Source organism: Gekko japonicus, unplaced genomic scaffold (genome assembly GCF_001447785.1).
Source record: "Gekko japonicus isolate JY-2015 unplaced genomic scaffold, Gekko_japonicus_V1.1 scaffold10, whole genome shotgun sequence".
NCBI classification, from domain to species: domain Eukaryota; kingdom Metazoa; phylum Chordata; class Lepidosauria; order Squamata; family Gekkonidae; genus Gekko; species Gekko japonicus.
Genome location: NW_015167526.1, coordinates 3,391,756 through 3,413,208, shown reverse-complemented (window position 1 = coordinate 3,413,208; position 21,453 = coordinate 3,391,756). Strand labels below are relative to the sequence as shown.

The 21,453-nt window shown below is 49.9% G+C and overlaps 1 protein-coding gene across 1 annotated transcript; it reads right to left on the bottom strand.

The window, feature by feature from the left end:
* Positions 1-1,386: 1,386 nt before the first annotated feature.
* Positions 1,387-19,980, bottom strand: MYL2 (myosin light chain 2). Its single transcript, XM_015413278.1, has 7 exons — positions 19,883-19,980; positions 13,550-13,639; positions 10,821-10,896; positions 8,580-8,684; positions 7,270-7,345; positions 5,004-5,052; positions 1,387-1,715 (listed from the first exon to the last, which is right to left on the bottom strand). The coding sequence occupies exons 1-7, from the start codon at positions 19,883-19,885 to the stop codon at positions 1,617-1,619; spliced, it is 498 nt and encodes a 165-aa protein (XP_015268764.1). The 5' UTR covers positions 19,886-19,980; the 3' UTR covers positions 1,387-1,616.
* Positions 19,981-21,453: the final 1,473 nt, after the last annotated feature.

Sequence of the window (21,453 nt, the reverse complement as noted above, 5' to 3'; positions counted from 1 at the left end):
GGACATGGTGGATGCTGGTACTAATCCACAAGGAGCGATGCTCCCTCTAAGCTGTGGTAGGTAGATAGGTAGGTGGGTATGGTTTTATTGTATATGGCCATAAGCAGTGTTCCTTCTAAGCTGAGTTAGTGTGAGCTAGCTCACAGTTTTTTAGCCTCCGGCTCACACATTTTTGTCTTAGCTCAGGAAGGATATGGCTCCAGAGCAAACTAACTTACGCAGCAGCCAAACTTGAATGCCAGTAGCTCACAAAGTAGAATTTTTGCTCACAAGGCCCCGCAGCTTAGAGGGAGCGTTGGCCATAAGCCTTCACAATATCAAAACAACTCTCAGAAAGTTTATACGTTAACCCATGATAGAATGTTTCAACCTCTATTAAAACGCATAAAGCACCTGGTAAAATTATCTCAACCTAAACTGATAAGACCTTTTAAAATCACTCACTTGGTTGCAATGGGACTATTTGATTTCTTTGCTCTAATTTTTCTCGTGGCCAGGGCAAAGAGAGCCAGTCTTGAAGAAATGAAAGAGTCCTCATCTGAGAGTAAAAAGGCTATCTTTTCATAATCAGACAGGGGGTATAGGGCTGTCAATATCTTTGCTAAAATTTTGGCCCTAGGTTCTACATATAAGGGACAAGCCAGAATCTAAGCTGTGGAGTCTTGTGAGCAAAAATCCTACTTTGTGAGCTACTGGCATTAAAGTTGTGAGCAAGCGATTTGGCTACTGCATAAATCAGTTTGCTCTGGAGCCATCCTCCCTGAGTGGAGACAGAAATGTGTGAGCCAGAGGCTAAAAAACGGTGAGCCGCCTCACACTAACTCAGCTTAGAGGGAACACTGACAAGGGGTACATCAGAACATCAGAACATCAGAGACGCCAATGTTGGATCAGGCCAAAGGCCCATCCAGTCCAACACTCTGTGTCACACAGTGGCCAGAAATACCAGTGCCATCAGGAGGTCCAGCAGTGGGGCCAGGACATTAGAAGCCCTCCCACTGTTGACCCCCCCCAAGCACCAAGAAGACAGAGCATCACTTGCCCCAGAGCCCCTAGCTATACCTTGTGGCTAATAGCCACTGATGGACCTCTGCTCCATATGCTTATCTAATTCCCTTTTGAAGCCGTCCATGCTTGTAGCTCCCACCACTTCCTGTGGCAGTGAATTCCATGTGTTAATCACTCTTTGGGTGAAGAAGTACTTCCTTTTATCCGTTCTAACCCGACCGCTCTGCAGTTTCATGGGGTACACTTGTCTCTCCACAAGGAGTACATTTGTCTCTCCTTGGTGCCTCCGTGGCCTGGCCAGATTCAGCCACAAGTTCATTTTGCCTGCCTGCAAAGCCCAGCTCAGCCAGTCACAATTTAGGATGCCTGATTTCTCTCTCTCGCCAACCGAAAAGTAGTTTAATACAGATGCAGTGTCAAAAACACATTTCTGCAGTTACAGTTAGGTTTCCTCTATAAAGAAGACAGACAAAGAACACCAGAAGGACGACAACGTGCATGTAACCAACAGCCCAGGTAGGCCTCGAGGGAGGCAGCGGAAGCAGCGCCAGTCAACAAGGAGCGGTCCTTTTCACTGTGCAGACTGCGGACTCCGACACCCTCCCGCTTCAGTCCTTGTCTTCCCCGTGTGTGATGATGTGGACCAGGTTCTTATAGTCCAGGTTTCCAGTGACGTCTGGAGGGAAAGCAGCAAACATTTGGTCTACCTGTTGTAAGAGAGAGAGACGGACGGGGAGGAATTCTCTTGAGTTCTATTGATTTGCACTGGGTATTGCTAGAGCTGCAAACAGAGAACCAGTCCTAGGGGTGCACTGAATCCACAAGCATTTAGCTGGTTAATCGACAGGGCCCAATTTTGATCCGCAGGGCTCAAGGCATGCTCGTTTACCTCTACCTCTGAAGACGAAGAAGAAGAGCAAACAGAGTGGATTTATACCCCACCCTTCACTACCCAAAGGAGTCTCAGAGTGGCCTACAAACTCCTTTCCCTTCCCCTCCCTGCAACAGACACCCTGTGAGGTAGGTGGGGCTGAGAGAGCTCTGACAGAAACTGCTCTTTTTCAAGAACAGCTGTGCCATAATTATGGCTTGCCCAAGGTCACCCAGCCAGGTGCAAGTGGAGGAGTGGGGAATCAAACCCGGTTCTCCCAGATTACAGTCCACGCCACTTAACCACTACACCAAACTGACTCTGAGATGGTTTTGCTTCTGCTGTGGTCTCATAAAGGGTACTCGACTCCAGAGGGAGAGTCTGTCTCAGCAACCACAACAAGGGAGTCTTGCGGCATCTGGAAGATTCGTTGCAGCCAATGCTTTTGTGACCCAGAGTCCCCGTGAAAGATGACTCCTCAGGTTCTCGCCCAGGGAAGCTTCTGTCATGGTAAATATGCTCACTTTGAACGTGCCACAAGATTCAGAGAAGGCCTGTGGTTCATTAGCGGTGCATGCGCTTTGCCTAGAGAAAGTCCCAGGTTCGATCCCCGTCATGCTGAACATGCATGAAACTGCCTTATCAGGTTGGTATTGTTGACTTGAACTGGCAGCAGCGCTCTCCAGGGTCGCAGGCAGAGGTCTTTCCCATCACCTGCGACTTGATCTTCTTAAGAGAGCCAGTTTGGTGCAGTGGTTAGGAGCGCGGACTCTAATCTGGGAGGAGAATCGAGTTTGATTCCCCACTCCTCCACTTGCACCTGGCTGGATAACCTTGGGCAAGCCATAGTTCTGATAAGAGCTGTTCTTGAAAAAGAGCCGTTTCTGTCAATAGCTCTCTCAGCCCCGCCTGCCTCACAGGGTGTCTGTTGTGGGGAGGGGAAGGGAAAGGAGTTTGCAAGCCACTCTGAGACTCCGAGTGAAGGGCGGGGTATAAATCCAATCTCTTCTTCTTGTTCTTCTTCTTAACTGGAGATGCCAGGGATTGAACCTGGGACCTTCTGCATGCCAACCAGAGGCTCTACCACTGAGCCACAGCCCTTCGCTGTTTCTCAGATAACAGGTGTAAAGACTTCCAGCCGTCTGGAACCTTGGGGTGATGCTGCCAGTCACAGGTGACAATACTGAGCTAGCGGGACCAAGAGGCTGGGCTCGTTTTTGTTTTTCTAACGGGGTGCAAAAAGAAACGCTAAGGGCGGCCTCCCCTCTCCCGTGGAACCCTTTGGTTGGCCAGACTTCATTCTCACGACAGGTCAAAACCTCCTCCCACCTGCCTCCCAGTCCCGACCTCCTCGTTTAAAGCTGTCTTGACTGATATGTGAAGTCAGAATTTCCCAGCTGCAACCCAGAATTTGTTCTTCTTACAACTAACAGTCTGGGTAATCAGGTTCGCTGGAAGAATTTTACCTACTGGACCAGTCAGTTTTATTTGAAGCCCTTTTCCTCACGCCCCGGTGGTCTCCCTTTCTTTGCATACGCTGCTTCTCTGACTGCCTGTTTGGTGAGTTTCGTATTGAGCAAAGATCATTTAAAACGCCTTCCCTTGCTCCCAGTACTGGTCCATTAATCGGTGGCGACGAGAACGCTGGTGGTTTCGGCAGGGATCTGTACTTCTTCAAGGGGTGGACGCCCCCTCCCCTCCACTGGTGAGCCAGCTCTCGGTCCTGCCTCGGTTTCTATCAAATGCTCATCAGCCTTAGGATATCTGTCTAGCTTTCCATTTAGTTTCTTTCCATTTTATTGTTTTTGTTTAATGGGCTGAGAGCTTTCATCATTACTGTGTTTTTATCCTCTTTTAAAACTTAAATGCCGAGAGCCTTGCGATAGACCGTTGTTAGCTATTGCAATAAATGTTGCCAGCGTATGAAATAGTTGGCAGAGCATAAACAGAAGAGGAAGGGGGGAGAGGCAGGGCTATGAAGCAGCGCCCAGCAGTCCTTCAATTTATTTATTTATTTAGACAAGGCATGTCGCCCCCTGCCCCCTTCCAGAATTTTCTCAAGGCAGCTCACACAAGAGGGCTGGTTTGATCTAGTGGTTAGGAGCTCTAATCTGGGAGAACCGGGTTTGATTCCCCACTCCTAGTGCGGCTGCTGCTGTGACCTTGGTTCAGTCACAAGTTCTCTCAGAGCTGTTTTGTCAAGAGCAGTCCTCGAGAGAGCTCTCTCAGCCCCACCTACCTCACAGGGTGTCTGTTGTGGGGAGAGCAGGGGTCATTTCCTGCAGGAGTGCACAGGAGCGGAGCGCCGGCAGTAAAGAGCCCAGGGGGCGGGCACATGCAACAAGCCCCACCCCCTGCTCCCAGCAGCCCTCAGTCAGAGCAAGAAGCAGCCAGGTATGCTGCAGAGCTCCCCCCTCCGTGTCCCGGTCCAAAACAGTCCAGTGGCACCTTTAAGACCAAGTTTTATTCAGGTACAAGCTCTCCCTCCTCTGCGAGGACAGATCTGCACGTCCCCCCCCCCGCAATAGCTAGCAATCCAAAACAGTCCAGTGGAGCCTGAGCGGTGGGTGTTGCCTTCGTTCTGACACGCTTCCGGGGATGTCAGGGGGTGTGGCATATGCAAATAAGTTATGGTAATGAGCTATGCTAATAAGCTCCTGCACCTCTTTTTCTACAAAATGACCCCTGGGGGAGAGGAAGTTGATTGTAAGCTGCTCTGAGACTCCAAGGGAAGGGTGGGGTATAAATCCAATCTCCTCCTCCTCTTCTTCTATCAAGGGCATTCAGTCCTGGGGAAGCACTACCTGGTGAGTTCCTGTTTGGTATGTGGCCGTCACAGTCCCTCAGAAACATGCTGGGAACAAAGTGATGATTCATGCACACCTAAGTGGAATCTCTGTTGTAGCCGTTTAGCTGTTAGGGCATGTCTAAGGGAGTCCTGGAAATTGAAATGTAGTGAGGCGGCTGAGAATTCTTGGGGGTGGGTGGGGTGGAGATCCTCAGCCTCCAGTCACAAAACTACATCTCCCACAGTTCCTTGGAGGAAGAGGGAGGGACTAACTGTTAAACCTGTGCAGTACCTGAAACGCAGCCCCGCCCTTGGCAGGAAAGGATGCCCGCTTACCTCCTCCTGTGAAAACCGCTCTCCTTGCGTCGTTAGCATCTCTTTAATGCTGCAAACAAAGCACAGGAGAGGAGATGAAGAAAAGTCTCCTGCTTCAAAGGAGTCCAGCGCCCTCCTCCGCTCCTGGATGCTTTTAGACTAGTAGAAACTGTCACCATTTCTTTCTCGTGCTTAAATCTAGTTTGTGTGTACGTAGGATCCGTGGCCGAAGCAGACCACTATGCAAAAGAATAAAACTGATAGGCATCATCAGTCAAAGGGCTGGAACTCGTGGGCCCACTCCAGTCACGGCAGTGCATTTTCCCATGGACTGAGGCTATCTCTCTGCATCTAACTTGCCATCAAGTTACAGCTGACCCCATAGGGTTTTGAAGGCAAAATATGTTCAGAGGTGGTTTGCCATTGCCTGCCTCTGCATTTCTACCCTCAATTTCCTTGGTGGTCTCCCACCCAAGTACTAACCAGGACTGTCCCTGCTTCGTCTCCAAGATCTGACGAGATCTCTGGACTCATTTACTGGAAGAACGCAAAAGATGCTCTGGTTTAAAAGACTGACTGTGTTATAAATGGTATAAATGGCATATTGTTTGTATATACAATTTGCGATTCAGTGGCTGAGGACAGGATACTATGCCTGGTTTCTACCTTGCCAGTCACCTAGTTGCCAACCTCCAGGTGGGAAATAGTAACACTAAAGCACCATGTAATGGACAATGGTCCCGGTCACACGAGCGGGATGATCCGCTGCCAAAGGGAGGCACATTAGAGCTGGAGCTGGAGCAAAAAGAACCGCGGGAGCATGATCCGACGTGCCCCCGTGGCTCCGTGCTCTGGCAGCCGATCACACGTTGTGCAGCAAACCAGCAGTAGTGCGGTTGTGCGCATGCGTGGGATGGGGAACGGCGCTGGCTGCGACGGGCTACCAGCGCCTCCCCGACCACACGCCTGGAGTTGCCGCGCATCATCCAGAAGGTAGTGCTCTGTTGCTAGAGTACCTTTTAAATGTGCGTTTTCGGGCTGGATCGGGGACGGGTGCGAGACGCTTCCCAGATGTACCGGTGTGATCGCGCCCGCTTGATGCGCCCCTGAGCCGTCCCTCTTGCGGGGCAAATCCTCCCGTGTGACCGGGGCCAATAATATAATCTTAAATCAACTCAAAAAATGTGGGTTTTTTTCTTCCAATATGTTGGTATTTATAATGTTAATTTATTATTACACAAACACCATAATTGCAATGTGCATTAAATACAAAACATTCAAGATTTGTTTTTAAAAGTACAACGTTTGCCCCATAAGTGCAAGACTTTTTTCAGCATTGTTTCATGAATATACTGAAGTTTACAATATATAACAGATTGAAAACATTAGGTAGTTATAAAAAACTTTTTTTATTATTATAATTTTTTATGAATTCCATTTTGTATTTCTCTTTACTATTACTGTTTTTCAATTTTGCACTTGTAGATTTACATATTTCTTGTATTCCGCAAGACCTGGGGAAGGCAGCAGAAACAAGTCAGCACCGGCTCTTGTTCTCTTACTACTATTTTCCTGCATCTTCATTTCGTCTAGACTTTCATGTCAACATAACCCTACGGGGCAAAGGTTGTTCTTTTGAAAAAAAAAAATCTCGCATGTTTTGTATTTAATTTGCATTGCAATTACTGTGATTGTGTAATGATAAATTAGCATTATAAATACCAATATATTGGAGAAAGAAAGAAAACATTTTGAGTTGATTTAAGATTATATTATTGTTTTCATTACACGGTGCTTTACTGTTACTATTTTCTACTGTTTACACCGTGGTCCTCTTGTTGTATTCTTATCAACCTCCGGGGGGAGGGTGGGGGAAACTGAAGTTCTCCTGGAATTACGACTGATCTCCACATGACAGAGACCAGCTCCCCAGGAGAAAACAGTAACCCCTGCTGACTTCCTTCCCCGAACTCCCCCCTCCCAGACACTACATCAAATCTCCAGTAAATTCCCAGGCTGGAGTTGGCAGCCAATGTTCCCTCTAAGCTGTGGAGTCCTGTGAGCAAAAATCCTACTTTGTGAGCGACTGGCATTAGAGTTGTGAGCGAGCAATTCGGCTGCTGCATAAACTAGTTCGCTCTGTAGCCATCCTTCCTGAGCGAAGACAAAAATGTGTGAGCCGGAGGGGTAAAAAACTGTGAGCTAGCTCACCACTAACTCAGCTTAGAGGGAACCCTGGTTGGCACCCCTAAGATCACCTGAAGTTGAGTCTCCAGAAGACACTTACTAATTTGCCTTCAAGCCCTTGCTCTCTGGGTCGAAAACTTTGAATGCGTTCAGAATCGTCTCTTCCGGGTCAGCACCTGAAATTTAAAGAGAACCCTGGGAAGTCCAAGATGTTGTGGAGGCTGCCCCGGTCTTCCCGCAAATCAAGGGAGGGAGAGATTTAGCTGAGACTGTCCTGGGCAGAAAGAGAGAGGTGGGGGGCATTCTTGCCAAGGGGTTCAAAGGAACCCGGACACTACAGCGGTGGGGCATCCAGACACTCTCCCTGGCGAGGGTAGGGGTCCAAATGGGACTAAGGGTCCTCTACGGTGAGTCCCACAAGTTCATTCAGAGGACAAGCAGGGAGTGGCCATAACCTTTGTGCCCTAGGCGGTCCCTCTCTCTGTCCCAGATCTGCTGCCCGTCAACTTCATTGGGTGCTTTCTAGTTCTAGTTTTTTGAAAGAGAAAGAGAAGAAGAAGGGATTGGATTTATACCCCACCCTTCACTCGGAGTCTCAGAGCAGCTTACAAACTCCTCTCCCCCTCCCCTCAACAGACATCCTATGAGGTAGGTGGAGCTGAGAGAGCTCTTTCAAGAACTGCTCCTGAGAGAACTTGTGATAGACCCAAGGTCACACCAGCAACTGCATGTGGAGGAGTGGGGAATCAAACCCGGTTCTTCCAGATTAGAGTCCGCGCACTTAACCACTACACCAAACTGGTAGTTCCCTCTGCCTACTTTCTTCATACCATGCATCATTCTGCCTTACTCTGGAGTCCCTCCCCAGCCTTCCAGCCTCGTCTGTCTTCCCGAAAACGGGAAGTGCTGCACCCAAGAAGGGCCTGGGACTGGGTGAGAAAATCCCTGGAGATTTGGGCAGAGCCACCCCACAGCCCCCCAGTCCAAAACAGTCCAGTGGCACCTTTAAGACCAAGTTTTATTCAGGTACAAGCTCTCCCTCCTCTGCAGGGACAGATTGCACGTTCCCCCCCCCCCAATAGCTAGCAATCCAAAACAGTCCAATGGAGCCTGAGTGGTGGGTGTTGCCTTCTGACACACTTCTGGTGATGTCTGCATGTGTGGCATATGCAAATAAATTATGCTAATGAATTATGCTAATTAGCTCCTGCACCTCTTTTTCTACGAAATGACCCCTGATTCCAGGAGCTCTTCAGGCCCCACCTGGAGGTTGGCAACTCTAATGGGCTCTCTCCCAGTCAGGTCAGACTAAGCCAGTTAACTCCAGCCGGGGACAGAGGCCTCCACAGCAGGGGCCGCTTAGCTCTTGCAATGGGAAGCACGTTCAGCCCCGGGCAGCGTCTCACTCACCTTTGAGTTTCTCGCCAAACATGGTCAAGAATACGGTGAAGTTAATCGGTCCAGGTGCTTCCTTGATCATATCGTCCAGCTCTTCATTTTTCACATTCAAGCGTCCTGCCGAAAGAGAAGGATCCGCATCACAGGATTCAATGTTTCTTGATTGGTTAAGCTCTCTCAGAGGCTCTCAAGCATAAAGGAACGAGATACTCGATAAAACTATAAACCACCAAGAATCCGAATGACAAACTGATGAGTGGCTAAGTAGCTATCAAGGCAGGCGCAAAATACTAAAAATCCCGAGAAGTTCAGCATGAAAAGCGAGAGCTGAGAGAAAGCAAAGGGCCCGTTAAGCACTAGTTTTGCGCATGGGTGTAAAATTCAGTGTATTAAACACTCATGATCATCAAATTCCCAGGAGACTGGCAGCATCTTCCCCTAGCAGCTGAACACTGGAAGAGCAGGCGGAGTTCCATAGGTCAGTTATGTGCCACTGCAGAACGGGACTTTCTCTTGTGGGCATTCATCTCCTCTTGGAGGCTGGGGGCATGCAGGGCTGGGCCGCTAGTAGTTCTCAACCCCCCCAAAATACACATGGAATGGAGGGCAACCAAGATGGTGAAGGGGGGGGGGTTGGAGCACCCTCCCTGTGAGGAAAGGCTGAAGAGTCTGGGAGTTTTCAGTTTAGAAAAGAGATGACGGGGGGGGGGACGTGATAGAGGTTTATAAAATCATGCAGGGGGTGGAGAGAGTGGACAAAGAGAACTTTTTCTCCCTCTCCCAAAATACCAGAACTCGAGGGCATCCAATCAAGCTGATGGGCAGTAGGTTCAGGACGACAAAAGGAAATACCACTTTACACAGCGTGATCGAAATGTGGAATTCTCTGCCAGAGGATGTAGTGATGGCTACAGGAATAAACAGCTTTAAAGGGGGATTAGATAGATTCATGGAGGATGTCTGTCAGTGGCTACTAGCCATGGCGACTGAGGGGAACCTCTACATTCACAGGCATTAACCTCTGAATCCCAGAGATAGGAGGCAACATCAGGAGAAGGCCTCCGCCTCTGTGCCCTGCTGTTGGCCCTCCAGAGGAACTGGTCGGCCACTGTGTAAGACAGGATGCTGAACTAGATGGACCACTGGTCCGATCCAGCAGGGCTCTTGATGTTCTTACAGTTGAATGGCTTCATTGCACAAGTGGAGACCTTCCAAGCCAGCTGTTCCACAGTACCCCAGCACGGGCCTGAGATGTTTTTTTTCTGGATCTGCAAAAAGAGAGGCTACCCTCCAAAGGCTATGGGGTACTTCTGACTTTGGAGGGACAGGACGGTGGCCAAGTCTAGATTATGTTAAGTGGCTGAACGTCCCAATGTCTGCATTGCCAGATCTTTTGACTCTCAAAGGTTCTGTATTTCTGATATTTCCATTTTGCAGTGGTTCTTTACACCTTGATGTCTCTTACATCCTAAAATACACAGAAAATATTTTTTCTACTCTACAGGACTGACCTGGATGGCTCAGACTATCGTGATCTCATCGGATCTCGGAGGCTAAGCTGGGTCAGCCCTGAGGTCCACGGTCGCTATGCAGAGAGAAGCAATGACAAACAATCTCTGAACGCCTCTTGCCTTGAAAACCTTGTGGGGTTGCCATAATTTGGCTGTGACTTGATGGTGCTTTCCACCACCACAGGATGACAACTCAGTTTGCTGAAACTGGCCCAGGTGAGTCACGGAAGTTGCACGGTTGCAAGTCACCCGGTGGTTGCTGCTGGCTCTGGCCCCTCCCCCTGCCTTTTCTTGCTGGAAACCAAGGCTTGAATGCTGGCAATACTGTCATGGTTGCCTAACATTGGCCACCAGGGTCTCAGAGGGCATTTATTTCTTAACGCTACAGTCATGGCTTCCATTTGGTATAGTGGTTAAGAGCCAGCTTGGTGTAGTGGTTAAGAGCGGCAGACTCTAATCTGGAGAACTGGGTTTGATTCCTGACTCCTCCGCACGAAGCCAGCTGGGTGACCTTGGGTCAGTCACAGTTCTCTCAGAGCTGTTCTCTCAAGAGCAGTTCTCTCAGAGCTCTCTCAGCCCCACATGTCTGACAGGGTGTCTGTTGTGGGGAGAGGAAGGGAAGGTGATTGTAAGCCGCTCTTTTTTGGAAGTGACATTCTTGCATATGATTTTTTTTTTTTGGTGCCCCAAAACCTCTTTAACAGCTTTCAGGTGTGTTTTGTAAAGACTTCTCTTCACCTACCTAGTGCCGCAAATGTGTCTCTCAGGTCTGCTTTGTCAATGAAGCCATCACGGTTCTGATCCATAATGGTGAATGCCTAAAACAGGAGAAGGTGATACACAGTTGGAGTGGCTTGTATTTTTATTTAGGGGTCAGGATTCAAAGTTCCATTTCTGGATTTTTTTTACAAAGTAAGTTTCCAGTCTTTATGATTGTGTCTGCGCATGTGTGTGTCTGTGCACACGCCACTGGATGAAATTTCAGAAGCCAGAGATACGACTAAGTAAGATTTCTGAGTCTCCTGGGGACAGGGTTCTGAGGCCCATTCAAAATACATAGTAGTTGGGCAGCAAAACCAGGACCAATTGCCCCATTTATCCTACATTGTTTGCACAAAGAAAAGCATGCAAATGCTCTTGATTTACATAATTTATATAGATTGCCAGTGTGTGTTAGTTTTGCATGGAGCCTGCCGTTATGCGGGTCTTTGCGGCTGACTCCGCTGTTCAAATGGGAAGTTCAGAAGCATTTGGGCCCGGGTTCCAGAGCTGAGCCCTGGCTTCAGGGTAAGCCCACACAAAGTCCCCTTTAATTGGCTTTTGGAACCCTTAATCTCTCAGAATGCGGCGTCAGCCCAGGCTTGGCGTCCAGCGGCACATTAGAGAAGCTGTTCGGAATACCTTCTGTGAGCCTCTCTTGAGCCTGATTCCCTTTCGTTTGTCTCTACTACCAGAACACTGGAGTTGGGTGTTGGACTTTGACATGGGAGTCTTTGGCTCTTTTCACAGGGAGTTTTCCCCCACAGTTCGGGTGCCAACCCAGAGTGGTTTTTCTCCAAGTTTCCTACTGCTCCTCTTCATTACAAGATCGAAGGTGGACGGAGGAAGCACATAGGTATAATGAGGGAAGATAATGAACGGGAAACAAGGACGTGAGGAAAACTGCTGTGCGTCGGCACCCAAACCGTGGGAAATCCTCCATCTGAAGAGGCCTTTGGGCTGTCTGTTCCCCAGAAGACCTTGGGCCAGTCAGTATCTTATCTTTCAGCCTTTCCTACTTCGCAGGGTTGTGATAATAAAAGGAGGGGAGACCAGGCATGGAGGCCTGAGGTCCTTTGGGGTAGGGTTGCCAAGTCTATTATAGCATTGGGGAAAGTGCAGAAAAGGGCAACTAGGATGATAAAAGGGTTGGAACACTTTCCCTATGACAAAAGGTTAAAGCGCTTGGGGCTCTTTCGCTTGGAGAAACGACGGCTGAGGGGTGACATGATTGAGGTTTACTAGATTATGCATGGGACAGAGCAGGTAGAGAAAGAAGTACTTTTCTCCCTTTCTCACAATACAAGAACTCGCGGGCACTCCATGAAATTGCTGAGCAGTCGGGTTAGAACCGACAAAAGGAAGTCCTTCTTCACCCAGAGAGTGATTAACACATGGAATTCACTGCCACAGGAGGTGGTGGAGGCTCCAAGCATGGACGGCTTCAAGAGGGAATTAGATAAGCATATGGAGCAGAGGTCCATTGGTGGCTATTAGCCACAAGGTATAGATAGGGACTCTCGGTCTGGGGCAAGGGATGCTCTGTATTCTTGGTGCTTGGGGGGGGTAACAGGTGGGGGCATCTAGTGTCCTGGACCCACTGCTGGACCTCCTGATGGCACCTGGTATTTTTTGGCCGCTGTGTGACAGAGTGTAGGACTGGATGAGCCATTGGCCTGATCCAACATTGGCTTCTCTTATGTTCTTATAAGAGGGAATTAGATAAAGACAGAGGTCATTTCCTGCAGGAGCACACAGGAGCGGAGCTCTGGCAGTAAAGAGCCCAGGGGGTGGGAATATGCAACAAGCCCCACCCCCTCCTTCCAGCAGGCCTCAGTCAGATCAAGAAGCAGCCAGGTAAGTTGCAGAGCTCCCCCCCCGCCCCCCGTTCCAAAACAGTCCAGTGGCATCTTTAAGACCAAGTTTTATTCAGGTACAAGCTCTCCCTCCTCTGCGAGGACAGATCTGCACGTTTCACCCCCCACCCCCCAATAGCTAGCAATCTAAAACAGTCCAGTGGAGCCTGAGCGGTGGGTGTTGCCTTCTAACACACTTCCGGTGATGTCAGGGCGCGTGGCATATGCAAATATGTTATGCTAATGAGTTATGTTAATGAGCTCCTGCACCTCTTTTTCTACGAAATGACCCCGGGATAGAGATATGGAGCAGAGGTCCATCAGTGGCTATTAGCCACAAGATACAGACAGGAACTCTCAGTCTGGGGCAAGGGATGCTCTGTATGGGCCATTGGCCTGATCCAACCCTGGCTCCTCTGATGTTCTTATGTTCTTAAGTCTAGGTTGGGACATTCTTGGAGATTTGGAGCTGGAGGCTGGGGTTTGGGGACAGGAGGGGCCTCGGTGGTTATCATGCCGTCGAGTCGCCCTCCAAAGCCGCCATTTCCTCCAGGGGAACTGATTTGTGTACTCCGGAGATCAGCCGTCATTCCAGGACATCTCCAAGCCACACCTGAAGGTTGGCAAGCTTAGAGATGAGGGAGAATTGGGGTTGGGGGGGTTGGTTTTAGTACAGATGTGCGGCCACTTATAGAGCTTGTGGTAGAGGCGATTGGCGTCAAGGTCTCCCTCTGGTTTACAGATCCCGCTCTGAATCGCTTTGTGGTGACCCCTTTAGTGGAAGAGTCCCGTCAGACTTTGGGCCTGATTTTGGGCGGGGTGTTTGCCTTTGAATCCTCTGGTCCTCCCAACTTACCTCTTTAAACTCCTGGATCTGAGCCTGTTCAAACATGGAGAAGACGTTGGAGTTGGCCCCTTCCGCCCTCTTCTTAGCTTTCTTGGGCGCCTTTGGGGAATGCAAACGGGACGCTGTTATTCAGGGGTCTCGGTTCAACTCACGAATGCGCACAGCCGTCTCATCCGGAGTCAGACCCTGGCCCCATCATGTCCCGGGAACTCAGGATCCTGCCCGCTAGAGCTTCTGTGAGTTGGAGACCTGGGTGCCGTTGCCAACTTGGGTTAGGAAGTTCCTGGAGATTTTTTTGGGGGGTGAAGCTGGAGAGGGACCTCAGTGAGATATAATAATGTAGAGTCCTCCTTCCAAAGTTGCCATTTTATCCAGGGGACCTGATCGCTGTAATCTGGAGATTAGTTGTGATTCCAGGAGATCTCCAGGCCCTGCCTGGAGGTTGGGAACCCTAGGTCACCAGCATGCGAGGACTTCACCCAAGGCCCTTTGTGCACAAGGCGGGTGCTCTGCCCTTGAACTCTCTTCCCATCTTTGATCGAGGAGGATGGGAGGAGAGGCCAGCCATCGTAACGCTCCCCATACTGATGGTTGTTCCAGATGTTGCCCTCGCAGCTGCCTCTTGGCCCCACAGTCTCTGAAAGAGGCAACATCTGGGAGGGCATTCAGTAATACTGCAGCATTTAGGTCTTACAGGGTTGGACAAATGTGTGGAGGATCGATCTGTCCACAGCTATGAGCCGTGATAGCTAAGTAGAACATCCATGGACAGAGGCAGTACACCTCAGCGTCTGGCATTCAGAGGACAAGCAGGGAGTGGCCATAACCTTTGTGCCCTAGGCGTGAATGTCCGGAAGTGGCCACCAGCCTCATAAACAGGGTTCTGAATTAGAAGCGCTTTTGGCCTCATCCAGCATGACAGCTGAGATGTTCCTAACTGGAATTGGAGCCAGGACAAAATGTAGACGGTGCGAGCCTTTGCGTGACATTGTCTGCACCGGATAATTTTCTCATGCTTTGTATAGGACAAGGTAGACAGATCATCTACTAGGGCAAACACATTTTTTCTGGCTTTCCCCTCTGCTCGTATCTCTGTTAGTCCCTTGTAGCCAACTAATCACCTTCATTTTAACTAATTGTATGGTTCGTATTTTGGCATCCTCTCCATGTAGATTTTGTGAGACACTGAAGCAAATTTCAGGTCACCGACAACTTAATGGACTAATTTAATCACTTAATCACTCACGATTAGAATGCAACAAGAGGGGGACCCGCGATACTCGCGGGGGGGGGAGAAGAGCTCCGTCTCCTCCATCCCCCCCCTCAATCTCCCCGAGGCTGCGGTGGCGGCGAGGCCAGTCCTCCACCCCCCACACCGTCCGGCTCCAACCCGGCCGGGCTCCGCGGCGGCGGCGGTCCCCCCCCGCCCAGCTTCGAGGCGGAGGCGGCGACTTCGAGGCCGGTCCTTCCCCCCCCTTTGCTGGGCTTGGCGGCAGCGGCGAGGCCGGTCCTCCCCGCCCGCCCGGCTCCGAGGCGGAGGCGGAGAGGCCGGTCCTTCCCCCCCCTTTGCCGGGCTCGGCGGTGGCGGCAAGGCCGGTCCCCCGCCCGCCCGCCCGGCTCCAAGGAGGAGGAGGCGGCGGCTGGGCGGTGGCGAGGCCAGCTACAGAGCATTCCCTGCGCATGCGCAGGGGACGCTCTGTCACTTTCGGGGGGATTTAAACATCCCCCCGAATTTTTTTCAACTTTTTCGTTTTTTGTGCACACGTGGGGACTGGCCCACATGTGCACAAACCTCCCCCTCCCCCCCAAGTGCCACCGGAGTGCTGATTTAGCGATCCGCACTCAGGGGGCAACTTGGCTATTAGATATATAGATGTCACCTCCTACACTTTCTGGACATTGTCTGTTAAAAAGATACACGAGAGCCGTACCCTCTTAAAGACAGCGCATTTGCAGGTTTTTTGGGGGGTACTATTAGATGTGAACCCGCAGTTACCGGGACAACTGTCCCCTGTGGCATGGAGCCCCTTTGGCCAGCTTTGCGGCAGCCCTCCCTCCGAAGGCAAGGGCTGGCCACATCCATGCCCAGATCACACCCGGGCTAGATTACTGCAATACGCTGTATGTGGGAGCTGGCTTTGAAGACTGTTCAGGAGCGCCAGTTGGCACCACATGCGGCTGCTGGATTGCCAGCTGGCACAAGCTACAAGGAAAGCGTCTCTCCAGTTTCAGCAAAAACAAAAAAGTTGGCTGTCGATTCACTCTTGGGCACAATTCAAAGCGGCAACGTGGGTTTCCCAGAAAAAAAAAATGAATTAGAAAACGTTCCAGTGCCTAAAATAGAGTGCGTTGCAGCATGTTTGTTTTGATTCATATTCGGTAAACAACACTTAAAAGGACCCCGTGTTGATTTTATGTCCCAGTAGGAACAAATACTTGAACGGAAATGTTTGACTAGGAAGAAAATGACTCTGCGATACATGCACTCTATGTGGGGATGTCCTGAAGCTACGATTGATGCAGAATGCTGCAGCCAGAATTCTGACTGTCGCGGACTCCAGTCTTGTTCCATTGATAATGGCTCCGCGTACAATGGATCTGAGACCTGGCCCTTTGGTCTGACAGGACCTGTTTGTAGCGGGACCCTCCTGCAATACACCATGCTCAGATTTTTTTTGCCGGCAGGGGATCTTGCTGCCTTGGCGATCCCGGAGTACCGGAGAATCTTCACTTTGGCACGTTTCAGTGCCTCGCCCTCAGCTTTTCTGGAAGGCGGGTATCTTCTCATTCCTTATTCCCAATGGGTTTGCCCCGTGTCAAATGGGAAAAGTTGAGAAAGCTGATCACGTATTATCACACTCCCCCTGCTATAATAATATACGTTCCCAATATATTATGCCGATTTTTATAAATTCCCCGGGAAGATCAGAGCAATTCTGTACTTCCCTCCTGCTTTCAGACTTCTCTACAGAAATTACTTGTAACGTAACAAAATTTTGCAGAATGGCATGTGTGCAATATGGAAGGAGATGACTCAGTCTTCAAATAACTGACCCGCTCTATTGTGAAATGTGAGAATTCCGAAACGTTGGATTATAACGGCACATATAATAAGGCTGCGGTCACACACCCTAAATAACCCACTTTCAATCCACTTTCAGTGCACTTTACAACTGGATTTTACTGTGTGAACTGGTAAAATCCAGTTGGAAAGTGCATTGATAGTGCATTGAAAGTGGATTATTATTTAGGGTGTGTGACCGCGGCTGTAAGTCTTTCTTGTTGGTCATGGTATTGTACATGGCAGTTTTAATACTTTTTATTAATACTTTTCGAGGTGATCTTGTGTCGAAATCAACTGAACTGAACTGGCTCCCAGTTTGCTTCTAGGCCCAGTTTAAGCTTCTACTGAACTTATTGCTTATGGCCCATTGTTCTGTGAGCATGAATTATAGAAAGAAGAAGAAGAAAGAAGAGGAGGAGGAGGAGGAGGAGGAGGAGGAGATTGGATTTATACCCCATGGCCCTTCACTACCCAAGGGAGTCTCAGAGTGGCTCACAAACTCCTTTCCCTCCCCCTCCCCACAACAGACACCCTGTGAGGTGGGTGGGGCTGAGAGAGCTCTTGACAGAAACTGCTCTTTTTCAAGAACAGTTCTGGCAGAACTACGGCTTGCCCAAGGTCATCCAGCAGGTGCAAGTGGAGGAGTGGGGAATCAAACCCGGTTCTCCCAGATTAGAGTCTGCGCACTTAACCACCACACCAAACTGGCTCTCGCACTTAACCACTACACCAAACACTGAGGAGGCCTATACAGCTTGGGTTTAGCTTACATTCAAAACTGCCTGTTCCCATATGAAGCTACCCAAAAAATACATTCCCCCTCTGTAGATGGGTGGCGACCCCAGAATGGGCTTTTTTGGTTGTGGCATCAAAATTGTGGCATTCCCTCGACACAGAGCTTTGTCTGCCCCCTGCTCTCGTTATTTTAAGCTGGCAAAGCAAGAAGAAGAGAAGGATTTATACCTTGCCCTTCACTAGGAGTCTCTCCTTCCCTCCCCCACCCCACAACAGACACCCTGTGAGCAGTGTTCCCTCTAAGCTGAGTCAGTGTGAGCTAGCTCACAGGTTCTTAGCCTCTGGCTTACAGGTTTTTGTCTTAGCTCAGGAAGGAGGGCTCCAGAGCAAACTGATTTATGCAGTAGCCTAATCGCTCGCTCACAACTTTAATGCCAGTAGCTCACAAAGTAGAATTTTTGCTCACAAGACTCCACAGCTTAGAGGGAACGGTGTCTGAGAGAGCTCTTTCGAGAACTGCTCTTTTAAGAACAGCTCTGAAACAACTTGTGACTGACCCAAGGTCACCCAGCTGGCTGCAAGTGGAGGAGTGGGGGATCAAACCCATGTCTTCTAGTTAGAGTCTGCGCTCTTAACCACTACACCAAACTTGCTTTTTTCCCCCAGTTTCGTTTGCTGTTCCTCACTTACTCTGACTGACCCTCCTTGCTGTTCATGTGTTTATGCCTTTAAATTGTTTTGAACTGTTATACACATACAAGTGGGGGACCCGGAAGGATTCTCGGTGTGGGGGTGGGGTCATTTCCCCTCCCCCTCTCTTTCCATTCCCCCGAAAGCCTGCATATCCTCTCCCTGCTCTCTGCTTCCTTCTCTCCTTCCCACTCACCAACCTTTTATCTGCCCCCCATCTTCAGCCAGATTATTTATTTACTTCATTTGTAGCCCGTGTCTCTCCCCAGTGGGGACCCAAAGCAACTTACATCACTCTCCTCCATTTTGTCTTCAGAACAACAACCCTGTGAGGTAGGTTAGGCTGAGACTGTGCGACTCTTGCCCGAGGGCAGCCAATAAGCTTGCATGGCAGAGTAGGGGTCTGAACCCGGGTGTTCTGGATCCTAGCCTGAAACTCGAACTACTACACCACACTGACTTTCATGGGTGCCTGCTGTTGAAGAGTAGCACACAGCCAGGCCCAAGTGAGTCATGGAAGTTGCATGGTTGCTGCTTGCTCTAGCCCCAATGATTCCTACCTCAAAGGCCCAAATAGTCCTTGAAAGGGCTCTGCCCCCTCTTCCCCGGCCTTTTCCAGGTAGAAACCAAGGCTTGAATGCTGGCAATGCTGTTGTGGTTGCCTAGCATCGGCCACCAAAGTCTCAGATGGCATTTATTTCTTAACGCTACAGTCACGGCTTCCATTTGGTGTAGTGGTTAAGACTGGCGGACTCTAATCTGGAGAACCAGGTTTGATTCCCCACTCCTCCACATGAAGCCAGCTGGGTGACCTCGGGTCAGTCACAGTTCTCTCAGAGCTCTCTCAGCCCCACCGACCTCACAGGGAGTCTGTTGTGGGGAGAGGAAGGGAAGGTGATTGTAAGCCGCTCTGAGACTCCAAGGGAAGGGTGGGGTATAAATCCAATCTCTTCTTCTTCATTATTTGGGAGGAGTTTAACTCGATTCCTCCTGCTTTTTCATGTTTTTTATTGCCGATCTCCCTGTTGATGGTTGAGGAGCATTGATTGAACTTGTCTATCAGGCAGCCACCTTGGGAGCGAGTTTGCAAAGTGCACGGGGTGCAACTATCTTAAAATGAAAAATCACAATTTTTAAGAAACCAGGGAGGGGCTGTGCCCTTGGCTGTGATTTCCCCACTCACCAAGCCTGGCTGCCTCCAATGCAAGGTCCGTGGACCTTGAATCTTCTGGCCAATGTAAGGTAGATCCCGCTTTCCTTTGCCATCTCTTGAGGACTGATGGCTGGCAAAGATACTTCCCTCTTTACACAGTGGTGGTGGAAAGTGCCCTCAAGTTACAGCCGACTTATGGCGACCAGTGTTCCCTCTAAGCTGAGTTAGTGTGAGCCAGCTCACAGTTCTCTAGCCTCCGGCTCACACACTTTTGTCTTGGCTCAGGAAGGGATGGCTTCAGAGCAAACTAACTGATGCAGTAGCCAAATCCCTCGCTCACAACTTTAGCGCCAGTAGCTCACCAAGTAGAATTTCTGCTCACAGGATTCCACAGCTTAGAGGGAGCATTGATGGCGACCCCGTAGGGTTTCCGAGGCAAGAGACCTTCAAAGGCTGCTTGCCTTTGCCTCCCTCTGCATAGCAACCCTGGATTCCCTTGGCGGTCTCCCATCCAGGCACTCACCAGGACCGACCGTGCTTAGCTTCTGAGCTCGGAAGAGATGAGGGCAGCCTGGGCCATCCACACCAGGGCTTCCTGGCCTAGGAACAGTCAACTTCTTCTAGTTCCTCTTTGGTGCTGATTTCTGCCCTGCACCATCCAGTGCATGCCTCCCCCCCCTCCCCAGTTCCCTTTACTCACCATGGCTCAGACCGGAGTTGCGTGGCCCACAATCTTTCTGCGAGAACAGTCTGGCAGCCGGTGCCCCCGGGGCTCCGGTGGCCCAGACAATAAATACAGCCTCTCCCCCGTTTAAAAATAAACCCATGTCCACTTTTGGCTGTAATAGGTGAGCTGCTCTCCTCCCTCCTTTCTCGCTTCTTAAATAACAACAGTTCATTGTCATGCGGTGACATGTGAGACCCGCAGGCCTCCAAGGTACTTAGCGCCGGCATGCCAGCAAGCCTCTCCAATGAAGACGTCGAGGCCAGTGTCTCCTGGGAAGAGGTCGAAGAACAGCCGGCCACCTGTGGGTGTCAGTTTGTCCCAAACGTATCTCGAGGACGGGGCGGCCGGGCCCAAAGCAAATCGAACGACCTGGTTCCTGTGTGTGTGTGTGGTTGTTTTTGTTTCGCTGTTGCTCAGTCGCACGGTCGAGTCCGACTCTTCGCGACCCTGTGGACCACACCACGCCCGGCCCTCCTGTCTTCCGTCGTCCTCCGGAGTTTGCTCAATTTCATGCTCGTTGCATCGGTAACGCTGTCTAACCATCTCATCCTTTGCCGGCCCCTTCTTCTTTGACCTTCAGCATCAGGGTCTTCTCCAGCGAGGGCTCCCTTCTCATTTGGTGGCCAGAGTATTTGAGCTTCAGCTTCAGTCTCTGGCCTTCCAGGGAACAGTCAGGGTAGGGTACAGGTAAACGGCTTCCATTGTTTTGTCTGAATGTTCCGTCACACCCCTGTGGGACCAAGGGTTCGAACTCGGGGTGGGGCTATGCAAATGAATGGGAGGGGCTACATGAAGAACCGCCATCTTGCTCCTCAAGGCACTCATCCTAAGAGGACCCCTCTGCCCATAGGACTGGTTTCCAGTCAGCCCTAGGAGGGAAAATGAAAGTGGGTATTTCTTCGATGAGTGTTCTTCAGACATTTATTTATTTATTTATTTATTTATTTATTTATTCGGACTTATACCCCGCCCTCCCCACGAGCGGGCTGAGGGCGGCTTCCACTAAAAACATAAATTACATTAAAATACACAATATACAACATATCATAGAACATTAAGACATAAATACAAAGTGCAGGCTGGTGGCCTGGCTTTGGTAGAGAGGCCTCTCTTGAGTGCAGAGTGGTCGCAAAGTTCTTCGTCCACAAATGTCCCATGTGTTATAACAAGGAGCATTTGAGGAACATCCAGAATTCATTTCTTTATTTACTTCATTAATACCCCCCCTTTCTCCCCAGCGGGGACCCAAAGCAGGTTACATTCTCCTCTCCTTCATTGCATCCCCACTGTAACCCTGTGGGTAGATCTGGCTGAGAGCGTGTGACTGGCCCAAGGTCACCCGGCGAGCTTCCATGGCAACAAGTGGGGATTTGAACCTGGGTCTCCCAGTATTGGGCTGTTCCGTTAATACAGCAGAGTCTGCCCAGTCATAGAAGCGTGATACTGAGTGCAGTAAATAAATCTCCCAAGACGTATATTGCAAAGAAAAGTAAACTTAACATGTATTCAAGTAGATCCAGTTCACATTCAGGTTGCGGTCGAAA

Coding starts and splice junctions, on each gene's coding strand:
- MYL2 (XM_015413278.1), bottom strand. Junction 5,053..7,269: donor AAGGGCTTGAAGGCAAATTA/GTAAGTGTCTTC, acceptor CTTTGTTTGCAG/CATTAAAGAGATGCTAACGA. Junction 1,716..5,003: donor AGCGGTTTTCACAGGAGGAG/GTAAGCGGGCAT, acceptor CTCTTACAACAG/GTAGACCAAATGTTTGCTGC.